This window comes from Stomoxys calcitrans, chromosome 3, assembly GCF_963082655.1.
Source record: "Stomoxys calcitrans chromosome 3, idStoCalc2.1, whole genome shotgun sequence".
NCBI classification, from domain to species: domain Eukaryota; kingdom Metazoa; phylum Arthropoda; class Insecta; order Diptera; family Muscidae; genus Stomoxys; species Stomoxys calcitrans.
The window spans coordinates 149,041,223-149,061,948 of record NC_081554.1 but is presented as its reverse complement, the minus strand read 5'-3'; the positions used below and the strand labels follow the sequence as shown (position 1 = coordinate 149,061,948).

The 20,726-nt window shown below is 37.8% G+C and overlaps 1 protein-coding gene and 1 long non-coding RNA gene across 2 annotated transcripts in view; one reads left to right on the top strand and one right to left on the bottom strand.

Annotated features, from left to right (window-relative positions):
• Positions 1 to 11,173, bottom strand: part of LOC106084716 (protein phosphatase PHLPP-like protein) — a 46,635-nt gene extending 35,462 nt beyond the window's left edge. Inside the window, exon 1 of the mRNA XM_013248604.2 lies at positions 11,113 to 11,173. Coding sequence (XP_013104058.2) covers positions 11,113 to 11,173 — 61 coding nt within the window. The remainder of the gene's footprint in view (positions 1 to 11,112) is intronic.
• A 6,302-nt stretch (positions 11,174 to 17,475) lies between these two features.
• Positions 17,476 to 20,323, top strand: LOC131995868 (uncharacterized). Its single transcript, XR_009397661.1, has 4 exons — positions 17,476 to 17,596; positions 17,710 to 17,922; positions 18,343 to 19,899; positions 20,006 to 20,323. It is a non-coding gene; the product is annotated as an uncharacterized LOC131995868 (long non-coding RNA).
• The last annotated feature ends 403 nt before the right edge of the window (positions 20,324 to 20,726 follow it).

The window sequence follows — 20,726 nt, the reverse complement described above, 5'->3', positions numbered from 1 at the left end:
ATGCGAGCCAGTACCACATCAGTGGTGTTAAGTATAATTAACTTTCGAAGTGAATAAGGTATACAATAGGACTATGAAATGAATTTGGAGGGTCAAAATGCAAACTTCTAACGTAAATGAGTGCTGTCGGATTCAAGTTTAAGCTCAATGATAAGGGACCTTCATTTTATAGCCGAGTCTGAACCGCGTGCCGCAATACGACCCCTCTATGGCGAGAAGTTTTAACATGACAAATGACCTCACAAATGTCACCAGCATTAGAAGGGGATAACCAACGCTGTTGTTCTCGCCAGGTTTCGAACCCAGGCGTTAAGAGTCATAGGCGGACATGCTAACATCTGCGCAAGGTGGAGGGGCACTGATGTAAAAACGCATTAAATTGTGTAAATTATAGAATTTTTTATTTTTTTGTTCTTCTTTTATTTTTGTAATACATAGACTATATAAATATTTTTCTTGTAAAACTAATTTGAGAGTTCTATCATTTCCCTTTACTTTTATATGTGTAAACATATTTTTGTTTTCTTTTCGTTTTAAAACCTAAACAAATATAACGATTATTGTAATAAATTGTGTTTATATTACATCTCTTAAGCTTGCTGTATTAAAACGATATAGAAAGAAAAAGAAAAAAGACAAAAACTTAAAAAAACAGCAAAATTTATTTATTTTATTAAAATATTTTATTCAATTGTTTTAAAGAAGTATTTTTCAATTGAGTAACTACACATTTTCTTTATGTTATTTTTTTATTTTCCCATGGATTTTTGTTTTAGAAAAGCTATTGCAAAGTGAATTTAAAAAAAAATCCTTGTTTTGCTGTTAATTAATGTTTACTACAAAAAATTTATGTTTCTATTGTTTTGTATATAAAAACGCTTGCTTTCATAGGAAGTAGTGGCGGTATATATGCATGTATATATGTGAGTCACTTGTTTGTTTTATTTTAATCGTAGCAGTTTCTTGTTCCAAAAAATTTAGGAAAAAACTCAATTCTCATCTACAATGATAAAAAATGTACAATCTACAAAATGACGGTGGGGAAGGAATTTTTTCTAGTTTTTGCTGGCGAAGGGATGTTGCTATACAACAAGGTTAATATAATAAATTCACATAGATATAATAATAATAAAATAATAGACATTAAGCAAGCTTGTTAGTTTTTTTTTATTAAATCTCTTAGTTTCTTTCTTAACATTTGGATTATCTTATATTTTCCTTAAATTTATAATATTTTCATCTTATGCTCTCTCTTTAGATTTTATATCTTTTATATTTTACTTTATTACACCCTCCACCATAAGATGGGGGGTATACTAATTTCGTCATTCTGTTTGTAACTACTCGAAATATTCGTCTGAGACCCCATAAAGTATATATATTCTTGATCGTCGCGACATTTTATGTCGATCTAGCCATGTCCGTCCGTCCGTCTGTCCGTCCGTCCGTCCGTCCGTCCGTCCGTCCGTCCGTCCGTCCGTCCGTCTGTCTGTCGAAAGCCCGCTAACTTCCGAAGGAGTAAAGCTAGCCGCTTGAAATTTTGCACAAATACTTCTTATTAGTGTAGGTCGGTTGGTATTGTAAATGGGCCATATCGGTCCATGTTTTGATATAGCTGCCATATAAACCGATCTTGGGTCTTGACTTCTTGAGCCTCTAGAGTGCGCAATTCTTACCCGATCAGAATGAAATTTTGCACGACGTGTTTTGTTATGATATCCAACAACTGTGCCAAGTATGGTTCAAATCGGTCCATAACCTGATATAGCTGCCATATAAACCGATCTTGGGTCTTGACTTCTTGAGCCTCTAGAGTGCGCATTTCTTACCCGATCAGAATGAAATTTTGCAAATTTTGTGTTTTGTTATGATATCCAACAACTGTGCCAAGTATGGTTTAAATCAGTCAATAACCTGATATAGCTGCCATATAAACCGATCTGGGATCTTGACTTCTTGAGCCTCTAGAGGGCGCAATTCTTATCCGATTGGAATGGAATTTCGCACGACGTGTTTTGTTATGAGACCCAACAAGTGTGCCAAGTATGGTTTAAATCGGTCCATAACCTGATATAGCTGTCATATAAACAGATCTGGGGATTTGACTTCTTGAGCTTCTAGAGGGCGCAATTCCTATCCGATTTGGCTGAAATTTTGCATGACGTATTTTATTTTTACTTTCAACAACTGTGTCAAATAAGGTTCAAATCGGTTCATAACCTGATATAGCTGCCATATAAACCGATCTGGGATCTTGACTTCTTGACCCCTAGAGATCGCTATTATTATCCGGTATGCCTGAAATTTTGTACGACGGATCCTCTCATGACCATCAACAATCGTGTTTATTATGGTCTGAATCGGTCTATAGCCCGATACAGATCCCATATAAATCGTTCTCTCTATTTTACTTCGTGTGCCCCAATGGGCGCAATTCTTATACGAATTGGCTGAAATTTTACACAGGTCTCCAACATATAATTTAATTGTGGTCCGAACCGGACCATATCTTGATATCGTTTTAATAGCAGAGCAACTCTTTTCTTATATCCTTTTTTGCCTAAGAAGAGATGCCGCAAAAAGGACTCGACAAATGCGATCCATGGTGGAGGGTATATAAGATTCGGCCCGGCCGAACTTAGCACGCTTTTACTTGTTTATTATTATTATTTTTAAATGCACAATTTATAATCTTTATAAATATTACTTTACATTTATATATGTGTTCATCATTATTCTATACTTACTGCAAGTTAGAGATATATCTTACTATATTTTTTAAAATATATTTTGAATAATTTTTGAATTTTTCTTAATTTTTTCTATACTTTTTTCTTACATTTTTTCGTTAAGTTTAAAGATTACAAAAATCCTTGCAGACTTAATAAACTAAATACATATGTATAAAAAAATACTTGATTTTAGTAATAATAATTTAATAGTTTACATACAGAATACTATTTTAATTTTTTCTATACTTTTTTCTTACATTTTTTCGTTAAGTTTAAAGATTACAAAAATCCTTGCAGACTTAATAAACTAAATACATATGTATAAAAAAATACTTGATTTTAGTAATAATAATTTAATAGTTTACATACAGAATACTATTTTATTTTAATGTTTATTTCTTTTTTTAACAAATATTGACTTTGCAAACAAAATCAACAAATCATTGTTAAAGCTTAAACACTGTAAAAATATAATATTAATTTTATTTTTATAGATTAACGGCTTTCAGATAGACCAATGAGGTTGATAAACATATTGAATTCAACGAAGAGACGACGCAAAGGATTGTTTTTAGCATAGCTGCTAGTATAATCATTTTTACTATGAAGTAATTGATAATTTCGAGATGATCTGATTGGGATAACTATAAAAAGTAAAATCTGATAATATTTTACCAAAAATAATGTTCAATAGAATGTTACATTCAGCACCGTGCGACGTCTTTTCAGTTAGTAATTAATTAAATAAAACCTATAGTCGTAACTTGGTAAATTATGTTGGATCCAACCGCGACCTTTAAGGTAAAATAATAAGAATTGTTTTTGAACAGATTCAATTCGATTAGAATTCCTTACTCCGTCGTTTAATAAAGCCCAAACTTTTATATGCCTTACAAGTATTAGGAGAAATATGCTCTTGGAAGTCTAGTTGGTGATTTAAAAAGATCCTAAGATCATTCAAAGTGGTTACTGATTCAACCAATCGATCGACAAAGTAATAACTTGAGTCTATTTTATTCAGTCTGAAAAATGTCATATGTTTACACTTTCTTATGTTCAGATTCAGCAGGTTATCGTTACACCAAATGTAAAAATTATTGGGGTCTGACTACAGTAATCTCTGACATGCTTCGATATTATAGGAAAAGAATATTTTCACGTCATCCATTTTCATGTCGGCTTCCGATATCAGCAAATTATATAACCTCTTACTCCTTACAGATCAACCTACACACCCTGTGAAAATTTCAAGAAAATCAGTTTGGCCGTTTTTGCGTCTATACCAGGATTCCGGAGCGGGTACCTTTTTTCCGCTCCAGCAAAAATTTTACCGCTCCGCTCCCAGAATTTTTTTGTTCCGCTTCGTACTCCCCTCTTCGCTCACACTCTTTTCCAGTTAAACTGACTATTTATTAGTAAATTTTCTTGTTATACATATAGGTACATATTGGTACATATAGCAGCTATATCCAAATTTGATTCGGACAACGGGAAATCTAGTCCAACTCACTGCTCTAAATTTCAGCGAAATACGAAAATAGGGCTTTTAAATCGGTAGATCGCTCTATATGGCAGCTATATCCAAATTTGGTACGATCTGAACTATGTTCAGTTAGGACAATGAAACGGCCAGTAAAACTCTCTATTCCAAATATCAGCGAAATCGGGTATTAAATGAAGCTTTTATGAGCTTTAAACACTGATTCGGCAGATTGGTCTATAATACAGCTATATCTAAATATGGTCCGATCTGGACTATGTTCAGGGCGGACAACGAGAGGCCTACTGTAATTCACTGTTCCAAATTGAAGCGAAATCGGGTAACAAATGTGTCTTTATGGGTTTAAGATCCTTAATTGGCAAATCGGTCTTTATGGCAGCTTTATCTAAATATAGCTCGATTTGGACCAAACTCGTTGCGAATGTCGACAGAATGTCACTGTTCCGAATTTCAACAAAATCGGGTGATAAACCGGTAGACCGGTCTATATGGCAGCTATATCTAATTATAGCTCGATATGAACCATTTTCGATTCGGATATCGGGGGTCCTAGTGCAACTCACCATTTCCAATTTCAGTAAAATCGGACAACAAAAATTGTCAGCTATATCTAAATATAATCCTTATAGCTCGTTCAAAAACGTAACCAACGTATAAACAAAATCCGAACTTAAGCTCGATATCTGAATTTTTGGATGCTGTGGCGTGATTACAACAGACACGGTCATCGTTAAATCATCTTTGTAGGGATAAAAATGAATATTTCGCTGGGTTGGCAAACGGAAGTGCTAAATGAATATACCCCCTATCCTATGGAGGTGGGTATAAAAATCCATGGAGTTTTTTTCATTCATCTTTTTGGTTTCTGCCTATAAGGAGAAACAGTGCAAAGAGCTTGACAAATGCGCGATCAATGGCGGATGGTATACAAGATTCGGCCCTACCACACTTAGCTCGTTTTCACTTGCTTTGACTTTAAGACAAAACTTTTTAAAGCTCGTACAAATCTATTCTCTATTTTGTTTTCGATAACCATTCAATAAAAGTTAACCCTAAAGTTACCTCATGTTAATTTAATAATTTTTGTTTTAATGTGTATTATGTGTATTTTAAAGATTTTCATTTTATCGGAGCGGAGCAGATTTTGAAATTGGAAACCGCTCTGGCTTCCGCTCCGTTCCGGGTCCAAAAAATTCCGCTCCGCTTTAAATCCCTGGTCTATACTGAACAAACAAATTTACAAACCAGCTCTCAAATCCCCTTAACTAAAATCTCACTTTTGGCCTATATGTTTTGGGTGCGACCGGCTCTCGACACTTGGGTCCAAAACTATTTAAGCATTCTCTTCCCCAGTACCTTTCCTCATCCTATGGTGGTGGGTATAACAGAAAATAACGAAGTATTTAAAAATATTCTCTTTGAAAGCTATAAGGCTTTATTCAATCAACACTAAAATGATTCACACCATTCGCTCCCGGCACGGAATAGCTTTGAGCACCACACAGGCTGGGACATTGAGGTCCGATCTGTGTGGTATTCACGAGAAACTTAGCTGCGAGTTATCGGGCGCGTCCTCACGTTGCGGATAGTGGAATGCTCCATACGGAGTAGTTGCAATGGCAGTCGTGGACAATCAGCGGTATCGAGCGGAGAGTCTCAGTGAGAGGCCGGGCGCCACCGGCTCTTGCACAAATACTGAGGGCCTATGATGCTTGTCGTATCGAGCAGCATAGGCCCTCAGTTATTGGCGCCTTTAAATAACTAATGGCCACCCTGTTCCAGCGGCGATCGGTCCTTTGGACCGGAACGAGCTTACTCACCTACAGGAGCTTAACGAGGATCGCCACCTCCACATGAAAATGGTTAGAACAACAACAACACTTTTCGTTGTATGTTCGTTGAGAGTGTTAACGGATATAAACTCTCAAAGGCACCGTAGCGCAGAAGTTAGCATGTCCGCCTATGACGCTGAACGCCTGGGTTCGAATCCTGGCGAGACCATCAGAAAAAATTTTCAGCGGTGGTTTTCCCCTCCTAATGCTGGCAACATTTGTGAGGTACTATGCCATGTAAAACTTCTCTCCAAAGAGGTGTCGCACTGCGGCATGCCGTTCGGACTCGGCTATAAAAAGGAGGCCCCTTATCATTGAGCTTAAACTTGAATAGGACTGCACTCATTGATATGTGAGAAGTTTGCCCCTGTTCCTTAATAAAATATTCACGGGCAAAATTTACAATGGAGATAAACGAAAGACATGCAATACAATACACGGCTTTCGTCATATTCTCTTTCTATGAATAGTTTTAAATACTGTTGTTTTGAAACGATGTGTGGTAACGACACTATGCATTATTTTTACTCATGGAGTCATAGGCAATGAAAATGGCATTCAAATCGAATCAAACCCCCTACAGGGGACGACATTAAAACGAACTCTCCTCACATTGACGACCCATGCAAACGAAAAAAGGACCATGATCTGCAGACCTGAACCAATCTCCGAGATCTGTCGTTTTTGAAAATGGAGTAATGGGGGAGGGTCCGTCCCCATCTGTGAAATTTTCATGAAAATCGGTTCAGCCGTTTTTGTGTCTATACGGAACAGACAAAAAACAAACAAACAAAGCACAACAATTTGATGTTTACACTCACCACCATAAGATGGGGGTATACTAATCTAATCATTCTGTTTGTTACACCTCGAAATATTCGTCTAAGACCCCATATATTCTTGATCGTCTCGACGTTCTTAGTCGATTTAGTTATGTCCGTCCGTCCGTCTGTCGAAATCACGAAAGCGGTCGAACGCGTAAAGCTAGCCGCTTGAAATTTTGCACAGATATTTAATATTGATACAGGTCGTTGGAGATTGCAAATGGGCCATATCGGTTCAAATTTAAATATAGCTCCCATATAAACCGATCTCCCAATTTGACTTCTTGAGCCCTTAAAAGCCGCAATTTTTGTCCGATTTGGCTGAAATTTTGCACAAACTGTCCTGTTACAACTTCCAATAACTGTGCCAAATACGGTACAAATCAGTCTATAACCTGATATTGCTCCCATGTAAAGCGATCTCTCTATCGTCCTTATTCGCTTCCTACAAGCTTTAATTTTGCTGAGTTGACAGAAGTTTGGCATGTAGAATAAAATTATGTCTTTCAACTATTGTAAATTTATTTGTATAAATTTTTGGCAGAATCCATGGTGGTGGTTTCCCAAAATTTGGCCCAGCCGAACCTAACACGTTTTTACTTGTTCTTTTCTCAAATATTGTCAGATGCATTGGGGGTATGCAGTGCTGCTGCGATAACAATTTATGGCATGGTTTTTTCGGCTTTGCAGCACACTATAGGATTTTTTTTACAAGCCGTCATTGTATGATGTTTGGTTGACGATCGCATATCGTAGCAATGCATTTGTTTTCGACAGATTTTATTAAGAGAGAAAAATGTTATGCCTCTGGACATTGTGGATAGCTAAATTCCTTTTTATAGCCGAGTCCGAACGGCGTGCCGCAGTGCGACACTTCTTTGGAGAGAAGTTTTACATGGCATAGTACCTCACAAATGTTGCCAGCTTTAGGAGGGGAAATCACCGTTAAAATTTTTTTTTTCTGATGGTCTCGCCAGGATTCGAACCCAGGCGTTCAGCGTCATAGGCGAACATGCTAACCTCTGCGCTACGGTGGTCACCTCACTAGTTTATTAACTGACCACAATTTATATGCTGAACACAATAAAGATGCAGATCACAATAAAACGCTTTCCAAAAACATCCCTGTTGGCAAATACAAATCACTTGAATCGTATTGTAGACAGGTTTTGGAGATTACCTCGAATCAAGTGAATTTGGGCTTTGGTAAACATGTTTTAATCGACCACTGTAGTTTGTATTGGAGATCCTTGCAATTAAAGAAGTCGTGCAATGTCTAATATATATTGTCATAACGACGTTTAGCACAAATATCTTTCCAGACAGCCGGGCAGCCATTAAATCTCTGGCGAGTGTATTTCTGAACTAAAAAACCGGCCTGGACTGTCATAGATCTCAAAACGAGATGGCTGAACAGCTCAAAATTCACCTTTCGCAGGGATATCCCCGAGATCCCAGACGAGCTTGTGAAACTAAGAACTGCCTTACACATTCCAGGGGAATTGCAATCTGTGGGTATACCTCTAGTGACATGTAAGCTAAGTCTTCAGGATCAGGCATTTCATTGAGAACTTGTCTGATAAGGCAAATGTATACTTTCGCAAGTTCTTGGGCTTTTTAAAGCGATCTGGATGGTTCAACGGCAGGAACTAGAAGGTATCTACCTTCTGATATTCCTATGGTATCATAATGGACAAAAAAATCTATGTGAGTCTCTCGGCAGGCTGCCACTTAAACCTAACATATTAGAAGTCATACAAATATACCACGTCTAAATTTCAGCCAAATAATTGCGCCCTTAAGAGGCTCAAGAAGCCATATTCGGCGATCGGTTTATATGAGAGCTTCATCAGTCTATAATCCTATTTGAACAAAATTTTGGTCAAATCGGAAGCTAATTGTGTCAGAGGCTCAAGAAGTCAAGATCCGAGAGCGGTTTATATGACAGCTATTTCAAAACGTGGACCGATATGGCCTATTTTGAATCACAACCGACCTACACTAACAGAAAATATTTGTGTAAAATTTCAAGCACATAGCTTCACTCCCTCGAAAGTTAGCGTGCTTTAGACAGACAGTTTGACGGACATGGCTAAATCGACTTGGAATGTCAAGACAATCACAAAAACATATACACCCAATAAATAAAACGTTTGGGACTTTTTTACTACAATCATAATCCTTTTATTACAAAGTTTTTCTTCTATTATAACCAAGTAACGTTTCACTTCAACATATCAAACGATAGCCATAAACTTAGCATTATTGAACGCAACTTACTTTGTTTATTGTAAACCCTTAAGCAGCTTCGCCTACCAAACTTTTTAATTGCAAATGTGCTTTGATAGCAGCAAAATATTATTCGGACCAATAGTTATTCCCTTGTGTTGCTCTTACTAGAGAGAAAAAGTGAGTATTTGAGCGTATAGACCAGTGGTTGGCAAAAATACTCACTCTACTGCATATTACTTTATGCATATATGTACAAGAAATCCCAAGCAGTCCAATGGGCTTGCAAAAAATTTAAATTGTCACACACAACATTGTTTATTTCTTTGTTTTGATTGAGCAAAGAGCAGTTAGTATATAGAACAGCTCGGTCGAGTGGGGATTGTAAACTTGGAATTTGACAATTTTTAAAGTTTCGCTTTAGGTACAAAAATGCTGGTATGTCTAATGACAAAAATCATTAGAGCAACAGACAAATGGCTGCCAGGTACAACAAGAATTTCGAAGGCACAACCATTATTTGGAAATATTTACGCGATAAATACATATATTAATCCCAAATTTGGTATTTCAATTTGTGAAAAAAACAACGCTCATAAGTAATTTTTTGTTTTACTTATAGCATAGCTACAACAGAAGATCATAATACAAAACCATAATGGAGTTGTGCGAAAATGGAAGGCTATTATTATAATTGTGTATTTATTTTACTAAACTTCCCATGAACATTCCATTTAGGAACAGGGGATTCTACTCTCATATCAGTGAATGCAGTTTGAGCTCAATGATAAGGGGCCTCCTTTTTTATGCCGAGTCCGAACGGCGTGCCGCATGGCGACACCACTTGGTAGTGAAGTTTTAACATAGCAGGATACCTCACAAATATAGCCAGCATTAGTAAGGGGATACCCTCGGGGATCTGTCACAAATTCTTCCAAGAATTTATCGCAAATCAAGAAAAGCGAGCTAGGTTAGATTAGGTAAGAGTGGCAGTCCTTTACAGACTCACTTAGACAATTTTAGGTCCATTGTGAAACCACAGTAGCAACAGACCAAGGCGTCTGGCGGGAATCGAACCCACGACTCCTGCACTGGTAATCCAAGCACGCTACCAACTCGGCTACCGGGGCGTCCAAAAGCGTGCTAAGTTCAGACGGGCCGAATTTTGCAAGCCCACCACCATGGATTCTGCAAAAAATTTATGCAAAACAAATTTAGTTGAATGCCTGATTTAATTCTACATTCCAAACTTCTGTCAAACCAGCAAAAATTAAAGCTTCTAAGAACCGCACAACAATGATCGAGAGACCGGTTGTACGGTATTTGCCACAGTTGGTGGAAGTCCAAGTAAAAGAACACCGAATACAAAATTTCAGCCAAATCGGGCAAAAATTGTAAGGACTCAAGAAGTCAAATCGGGAGATCGGTTTATATGGGAGCTATATCATGTTATAGACCAAGCAAACAACAAAACACTATATGCTCAATTTCAGACAAATCGGACAAAAATTAAGGCTTGTAAGGGTTTAAGAATACAAATCGGGAGATCGGTTTATATGGGAACTATATCAGATTATAGAACGATATGTATCGTACTTTTCATAGTTGTTGGAAGTCATAACGGAACACTACATTAAAAATTTCTGGCAAATCGGACATCAATTGCGGCTTGTAAGCGCTCAAGAAGTCAAATCGGGAGATCGGTTTATATGGAAGCTATATCTAAATCTGAACCGATGTAAAAAATTGTATCGTAACAAAGAAGACAACGACAGTTGAAAGAGACAGTCGCAAATTTTTTCAATATTTAGAAATAATGGAGAGAAATCCCGAAGACTGGCAATATACTGCTGGCACATACCAGCAATTTTTTATTACATTCCCTCGCAAATTGTACTGCTGTAGTTAGAAGGGAGGTGCAATGAAAAAATATTCAAACTTGGCAGATCGCCGCATTACTAAAACTGCAATAAATTGATTGCTCATGTACTTACCTCCACCTGTACCATCTACTAAGAAGACAAGGATCAAAACCTTGCAACGATCCAATTTCATGATGCCTAAGCAGTATCTGTAGCTTTGTTGCCCTTGTAGCCATTCAATGGGAAAGGAAGAATGAAAAACGGTTTTCATGATATTGAGCAGGAGGTGAGAAAATTTCTCCCAAAATGTGAACTTCGATATCAGCAGGCATATTATTCTGTTCATTCGCAGCCGCTGTAGTATCCTACAGGGAGAAATACAATTTATGAGCACGGGAAGTCTTAGAAGGCAAATATGTAACATATCATACAATAACAATGGGACGGGGCTTTTAGGACCCCGCCAACTTTAAAGCCGATGAATCGGCTTGTTCAGTAAGTTAAGAAAGATAAGAGATGGTGGAACTGTGACTTCGAAATTATTAGGAAAGATTAGACGGACATTCAAAGTAGCTAAAGGTAGTGGCAATATCGCACATATGTAAGGAAAAGAACATAAAGAGACCTGTAGGTGAGTGCTCGCCCACGAGACGAATATATAATCTATGCAAAATCATTTTAAATTCCTAGGAATAAGGGAGTCCCATAGACTTCTGGGTGTGTGCAGTGTCTTTCGGGCTAAGGGTTTTGCGATCCTCAAGGTCTTGGATGTGATCCTGAGTCAGGAGCGTCGCATAGGGATATGTCTGAAAAAAAATTAGGGATAATTTTTGGGATATGTCTGAAAAAAAATTAGTAAAAAATATGCCATTTAAGAACAAATAAAGAAAACTTTTTGAAATTTTAAATGGTTAAAGCTGATGAGTTATCGAGAACATGCAATATTTCCAGGCGTTAGATGGCCCGGGCACCTACTGGCAGGCCCCTAAAGTTCTTCACCTCGGAGTATATATGGCTTTAGATACAAATTATCTCTTTGAATGTCCGTCTAATATTCGACTTTTTGATTTTTGTGGTTGAAATTTCGGCCCAACCAATTTCGTATTTTGCAATTTACGAATGCATTTGGGGTTCGATTTTCATTTTGATGCATGATTTGGATTTGTGACAAAATTTACAACGAAACATACAATTATTCAGTAATATAGGTTGGAAGTAAAAAAATGTAAAAGAAGCGAATTTTTAAAATTTTTTGTCCACAAAAAAGTAATTTCATTGGTATATTACATTGGCCTATATTGAAAATAGTTGCTTAATTACCTTAACTTTTTCTTCAGAAGTTTGAAACAGATATGTCAAATTAAACGGGTGCAATATGCACTTTAAAATAATCAATTTTTTATTTAAAAATTGGGATAATCCCTCGAGTTCTCAAAATGCAAAGCCCAGATCCCCTATTCGGGCTAATGTTTGTTTACCTCAAACAAACTTATTGAAAAATGCCGATTTTGCCCAAAATGGATATTTTGACGATTTTTGTAAAAAAAAAATCGGGCAAAATTTATTTTTGGTTTTTTAAAGACACTGTTATCAGCTAAATTCGAACTACTAAGATATCTCTATTAATTTTTTTTTTTAGAATTTTTTCAGCACAATTTGCAGCAACCTCCTTACATCTCTCGACAAGGCTCGACCTCAGGTGAACCACATCTACGATCTTCAGCCCGCCAGACTGTTCACTGTAACAGTCTGACAGTGGGATAGAATTAAAAAAAACTGGAAAAATATATGCCCTTTAAGCACGGATAGAGATAGGTTAGGTTGAAAAGAGGTTGCAGATATTAATCCGACCAATGCCACTATGGACATACACCTAAGCCAGTAATCGGCTTATTGTGCGCTCTAGAAACTACAAAGTAACCTCTAAAAAGAAAATTTTAAGTTAGGAATTCCGTGCTACTTACAAAATCCTTAATTGCTTTCAATGCCACTACCCTAAGTTGGTTAATATCTGATATTGTGTCTCCACCTAACGGATAGAGATAACGTTAGGTGGAGACACAAAGAGTTATCTCTATCCTAACGGATAACTCTATTAAATATAAAGAGCTGATGTCTCATCGTTTCAATGACCTAGGTGGCCTAGGCTCCTCTTGGCCGGCCCCTAAAGTTTGTCACCTCGGCATTTCGAAAAAGTTGTTATGAAAACGCATAAAACATATAAATTACACTTACCTACGGCGAATTTTTCCAATTTTAATTTTTTATACACTCCACCATAGGATGGGGGTATATTAATTTCGTCATTCTGTTTGTAACTCCTCCAAATATTCCTCTGAGACCCCATAACGTATATATATTCTTGATCGTCATGTCAATTTAAGTCGATCTAGACATGTCCGTCTGTCTGTCGAAATCTCGCTAACTTTTGAAGGAGTAAAGCTAGCCGCTTGAAATTGTGCACGAATACTTCTTATTAGTGTAGCTCGGTTCAAGCTTTGATATAGCTACCATATAAACCGGTCTTGGATCTTGACTTCATGAGTCACTAGAGGGCGCAATTTTGGCTGAAATTTTGCATGAGGTGTTTTGTTAGAACTTGCAACATATGTGTTGAGTGTGGTTCAAATCAGTCCATAACCTAATATAGCTGTCATATAATCCGATCTGGGATCTTGACTTCTTAAGCCTCTATGGCCTGATACAGCTCCCATATAAACCGATCTCCCTATTTTACTTCTTGAGCCCCTAAAGGGCACAATTTGTTTCGAATTAGCTGAAATGACTTATACTACGGTCTTAAACCTTCAGTTCTATTATGGTCCGAATCGAACGATGACTTGTTATACCCTCCACCATAGGATGGGGGTATACTAATTTCGTCATTCTGTTTGTAAGACTCCGAAATATGCGTCTAAGACCCCATAAAGTATATATATTCTTGATAGTCATGACATTTTAAGTCGATCTAGCGATGTTCGTCCGTCCGTCCGTCTGTCTGTCGAAAGCACGCTAACTTTCGAAGGAGTAAAGCTAGGCGCTTGAAATTTTGCACAAATAAATTTTAATTAGTGTAGGTCGGTTGGGATTGTAAATGGACCAAATCTGTCCGTGTTTTGATATAGCTGCCATTTAAACCGATCTTGGATCTTGACTTCTTGAGCCTCTAGGGGACGCAAATTTTTTCCGATTTGACTCAAATTTTGCATGAGATGTTTTGTAATGACTTCCAACAACTGTACTTAGTATGGCGCAAATCGGTTAATAACCTGATATAGTTGCCATATAAACCGATCTGGGATCTTGACTTCTTGAGCCTCTAGAGGGCGCAATTCTCATCCGATTTGGCAGAATTTTTGTACAACGGCTTCTCCAATTATCTCCAACATACGTTTTCAATATAATCTGAATCGATCTATAGCTTGATACAGCTCCCATATAAACCGATCTCCCGATTTTGCTTCTTAGGCCCCTACAAAGCTCAATTATCCGATCCGAATGGACTGAAATATTACACAATGACTTCTACAATGTTCAGCATTCAATTCATTTATGGTCCGAATCGAACTATAACTTAATATAGCTCCAATAGCACAACAGTTCTTATTCATTATTCTTTGTTTGCCTAAAAAGGGATACCGCGCAAAGAACTCGACAAATGCTATCCATGGTGGAGGCTATATAAGATTCGGAACGACCGAACTTAGCACGCTACTACTTGATTTAAATTTATGATGAAGAGGAGGAGGTTGATGATGAGCATGAAGACATCACATCGTGAGTGTTAAAGAAGCACACATTAAATATACTCCTGAGAGCATTAAAATGAGATAGTAACATCCTCACGGCAATCCCTGGGTAGCCCCAACGACAACAATAGGGAGCACGTCCCTCCAACTGGTCATTTTTAGTCCCTAGGGGGTCCAAAAGGCCTTTGCCCCGGAAAAGTACTTTGTGTTTCTAGTCTCAAAATTTGCTGGGTGCGCCCTATAAAGTGTAATTTCCCCCCAATTCACGTCATTTCGTTTGCAATACCTCGAAATATTTATATTCGACTCTACAAATTTAGAGCAAAGCAGATATGTTCAAACTATAATAACTACGGTTGAAAATGACAACATTATTGCAAATTACCTAAAATCTAACGGACATATATATGGGAGCTAAATCTTATTCTAAACCGATTTTGAACAAACTTCTTAGTTATTTGGGTAGGCATCGAGGGAAACATTGTGCAAAATTTTGGTATGATTGGGCAATAAACGCTCTAGAAATGGAAATCAGGCGATATACATACAAGACGACCATATCTAAATCTAAACCCATCTCTATGAAATTCACTAGTAATATATAAGTTAAGAGAAAATCCTTCCTGCCTAATTTCGAGAGAATTTGTTAACAAATAATCACTTTATTGCAATATTTCTCAAAATTGGACAAACATGTATATGGGAGCTATATCAAAATCTGAAACGATTTCGGGCAAGCTTCTTCGATATTGTGGAGGAAAGCGTTGTACAATGTTTATAAGGATTGGTCAATAAAAGTTATGGCAGTGGCTCTAGAAGTGAAAATTGGGCGATAAACATGCATGGAAGCTATATCTAAATCTGGACCGATTTCAATGATATTCAATGTATTGTCGAGAATCAAGAAAAAATCCTTTCTGTCAAATATCTAGAGAATAGGTTAATAAATGACAATTTTATTGCATTATTATTGCAAATCGGACGAACATATATACGGGAGCTATATCCAAATCTGAATTGATTTTGTATACCCACCACCATAGAATGGGGGTATACCCATCTAGTCATTCCGTTTGTAGCGCCTCGAATGTTGATCTGCGCCCCCATAAAGTGTATATTTTCTGGATCGTCTCGACATCCTGAGTCGATCCAGCCATGTCCGTCCGACCATCTGTCGAAATCACGATAGCGATCGAACGCGTAAAGCTACCCGCTTGAAATTATGCACAGATACTAACTATTGATGTAGGTCGTTGGTGATTGCAAATGGGCCATATCGGTTCTGATTTGGTTATATTGGGTTGCCTAAAAAGTAATTGCGGATTTTTTAAAAGAAAGTAAATGCATTTTTAATAAAAAATTAGAATGAACTTTAATCAAATATACTTTTTTCACTTTTTTTTCTAAAGCAAGCTAAAAGTAATAGCTGATAACTGACAGAAGAAAGAATGCAATTACAGAGTCACAAGCTGTGAAAAAATTTGTCAATGCCGACTAAATGAAAATTCCGCAATTACTTTTTGGGCAACCCAATAGCTCCCATATAAACTGATCTCCCGATTTGACTTCTTCGTCCAATTTATCCTTAATTTTGCACACAGTGTTTTCCTATGACCTCCAACAACTGTGCTAAGTACGGTCGAAATAGGCCTATAACCTGATATAGCTCCCATATAAACTGATTTCCCGACTTGATTTCTTGAGCCCCTGGAAGGCACTATCTTTGTCCGATTTGTCTGAAATTTTGGATGCTGTGTTCAGTAACGGCTTTCAACCTGTGCCAAGTACGGTCCAAATCGGTCTATAACCTGATATAGGTCCTGTATAAACCGATCTGCCTAATTGACTTCTTCAGCTCCGTGGAAGCCGCAGTTTTTGTCCAAGTGCATAATGCTTTGTTAGGATTTCCAACAAATGTGCCAAGTACGGGCTAATCGGTCTATAAACCGTACTCCCTATTTGTCTTCTTGAGCCCTTACATGACGCAATGTTTGTCCGATTTGGCTGGATTTTGCATGCGGTGTTCGGTTACAACTTCCAACAACTGTGCCTAGTACGGTTCAAATTTACCTATAACTTGATATAGCTCCCATATAAACAGTTCTCTCGATTATCCTTATTCTGTTCCTAGAAGCTTTAATACAGAAGTTTGGTAAAGTAAATTTATTTTGTATACAGTTTTAGCAGAATTCATGGTGGTGGGTTCCCAAGATTCGGCCCGGCCGATCTTAGCATGCTTTTACTTGTTCCAATTTCAATAGGCTTTGTCTCTAAGCCAAAAAAAATGCAGTCCCTTTATGCGCTCTCCGCAATCGTAAAGGCCGGGAGCAAGGCTTGGTCCCTTTCATCAACATTGCGTTGAGCATATCATTATTGTTTTATAACCTGCATGTAGCATTGACATTTCATTTGTATTAGAACATGACGAGATAGAACTATTCTACTGTTAAGTCACATTTGTTACATTTTCTTTATATCGAAAAAAGAAGACTCAATAAAGTAATTTTACTTACTTTACTTCTAGCGCATTCGCTACCTTATGGATAAATAAAACGTTCTTCCCGCTAAATGCTTTGTTTTTTACGTTGGCATCACTAACACACATCGAAAACACTAACACACATCGAATATCAACAAACCAAAAAAAAAAATGAGTCATATTAATTTTAAATAAAATTTCTCGGAGTTCATAAATTTGATTTTATTAAAATCTTAAGCAATTTTTGCGTTCTTCCTCTTTCTGTTTTGTAATTCCGAATGAATGATGGCACCATACGTTTTAATAAACTGCGCTAAGATTGGCCGCTTAGCTAATCGGGGATAACATTTTTCTCCATACAGACTAAGCGAGAAAATTCGCTCAATGGGTAAATAAAACAGCCATAATATTTTCTTTTAATTTACTGCAGGCATCTAAATTTTCCTATTTGTTTTGATTCTAATTGGTTTTTTATGCTGCCATCGCTGTAAAAATGTATAGCAAATTTCGATTGAATGTCCTGAACGTATCGATATTTTGGACGAAGAGCACACGAATACATTTTCGAATGCCGTGATTAGGCTCCAGACCTTTTCCTGACTTGTGTCACACTGAATCAAGGTACGGCCTACGTGGTTGCTAAGACACCAGATGGCAGATAAATACATACACAACAATGGATACAGCGATACAACAACAATTGGTAGCGATCAAGTATGGCTTATAACTTGTCACGCTAATTCTATTGGGTTGCCCAAAAAGTAATTGCGGATTTTTCATATAGTCGGCGTTGACAAATTTTTTCACAGCTTGTGACTCTGTAATTGCATTCTTTCTTCTGTCAGTTATCAGCTGTTACTTTTAGCTTGCTTTAGAAAAAAAGTGTAAAAAAAGTATATTTGATTAAAGTTCATTCTAAGTTTTATTAAAAATGCATTTAATTTCTTTTAAAAAATCCGCAATTACTTTTTGGGCAACCCAATATATTGCGATAACAATTTTCTGTCTTCATTTAACAATCGTTGCCTAAATTGAAGTGCTTCCAATGTGATCAGGTGGACGGTGATTAAGTTTATTATGTCGTGTTGTTCCTGATCGCATGCGGTACACAAATTCTGCACTTTCTTTCTTTAGGATCAGACAATCTTCCCATAATTCTCATCATCGACCGAAAACCTGACTTCACAATCTCTAAGCGCAGGACGTATATCGATCAGAAGAAGTCCGATTGGGCTGGCTTCAGAGAGTACACCAATCACAGCTCGAATGTGCTAGTTGTCGAGAGAAAATTCCGAGACATCATTAACGCACCAGCCGGTCGAATATCACAAGTGCAGCCCAATTTCCTGTCCAAGGCAGTGGTACTCGCTGACGAGCGTGATGGAATTCTTTGCACGGACCCCACTAACCCCAGAATCAACGAGCTGAATCTGGAAATAAACAGGGTAGTGAACAAACATAGCGGAATTTGTGGCTGGAACACATGGAGCAATGTAACTTAGGCACCGGTTTAGGCAACTTGCGGTTTGCTGTTAAGTCATTCTCGAAGCCCGGTAGACGGGATGACAGGACTTCAGTTACTTTTGGCGACGTAACTGTGATTGATCCGAAGAGATGCGCCAGGTTATTCAACCGCAAATTTATTGTGCATCCCGAGAGTGACAGGACTAGGAGGAGAGCCATCATAATTTACCATGGGCGAAGTTACGAATATCATTCGTGGCGCCATATCATCCAAGGCGTTGGGCCCCGACGGAATCTCTATACTGATGCTGAAGAATCTGGATCTACCTCGAGTTGAATACCTTACTACCGTCCTCAACCTGTCTTTGAAGACTCATATAGTTCCCGATGTCTGAAAAATGGGCAGAGTTATCCCGCTACTGAAGCCTGGAAAGTACCCGAGTTTGGAAGAGTCGTACAGACCGATCTCCGTTCTCTCACCAGTAGACAAGATGCTTTAGGCATTACCCAATGGATTTCGAAGACTGCATAGCACAACAACTGCTTTGCATGCTATCACTGCACATATTTGCCGTGTGAAAGGACGATCCTCATGGCATTGGGCCTATCGAAGGCATTCGACACGATCAGCCATGCCAAACTATTTGAGGACATTCCGAACACGTCTCTCCAGTCTTGAATGATCTGTGTGATCGCCAGTCATTTGTTGAATTTAGGGATAAGAAGTTGAAACACCGTAGAGTGATACAGGCAGTTCCCCTAGGCGGGGTGATAACTCCAGCATTGTTTAACCTTTACCTGTCCTCCATTTCACGCTCTCCAGGCGGAATAGTCGATTGAGAAACGACTCTCTCATGCCACAACAATTTGCGATAAGGACAAAAGTAGAAGCAAGGTCCTAAAAGCACTTGCCGGCAGCACTTGGCGTGTTGACCACGTATAACGCAATTGGCCGGTCTGTCATAAGTTATGCAGAGCGGGTGTGGTCTTGTCAGCTATGTTACACACAGTGGAATAATATTCAGATCAGTCAGAATGCCGCTCTCCGAACGACGGGCTGTCTCCTCAGATCTCATGTGTACCACCTCCATCAGAAAACAAAAATCCTACTTGTGCGAAGACATAACTACATTTGGTAGCCACCGCCCAGAAGCCTTAAGGTGAATTTACATCATAGATGGGCAGCATACACATCCGCACCTAAATACAAATGAATAGAAGCAGACGGTAAGTGTAAACAACTTCGTGGGGCTTCGTTCGGCTGCCTTCATATCAAAGCTATTTCATTTAGCTGACGTTTGATGATACAAAAATAATTTTTTTTTTCAATCAGTATTAGTGTGCCCATCATTGATCTATATGATCTGGAGCATGAGGTTCAGCGCTATAAGAGAGAATCTCTAAATTAAGCGGCATATCAAGCGTGTCTACCCAACATTCATGCAGACACGGTAGCAGATGCGGTGAATAGCTACCAGATCCCTCTGGGTCTCACCCCACCTGCAACTAAAGTGAGTTCCTGAATCTGGATAATGAACAGAATCAAGCAGTCGAAAGATAGAACACACACACTGCTAAAACAACAGAATTTAATACTGGAAATTTGAATTTCTTTCCTTATTGTAAACAATTATATTGCTTACCATTGTAACTTGGCATACCATAGTTAAGATACTTGAAATTTTGTTGTATGTGAATACAAACAAATAAAAACTAATCAAAAAATAATTTCCGTACAAAAAAAATTTGATTGTAAATATCAAGAAGTTGTATCATTTTTTTATAAAAAGATTCAATTCATACTTTTTATCCCAACTCCCTCAAATTTGTTTAGGGTAATTTTATAATCTCATTCTCGCCTTTAATGCCATTCAAAATACCTACTTTTTCCCTGGGAATGTGCTCCCTTTTTCCCAGTTTTTTTAGAATAAGGAAAAACTCTCCCAGGAATTGTTGTTTAGAATGGGGGGAAACCTCCCAGGGAATTGTTATTCCAAATAGAGCTGATGATGTTCTCGCCGAAATTTGTTAACCCATGCTAGGCTGGCTCATCT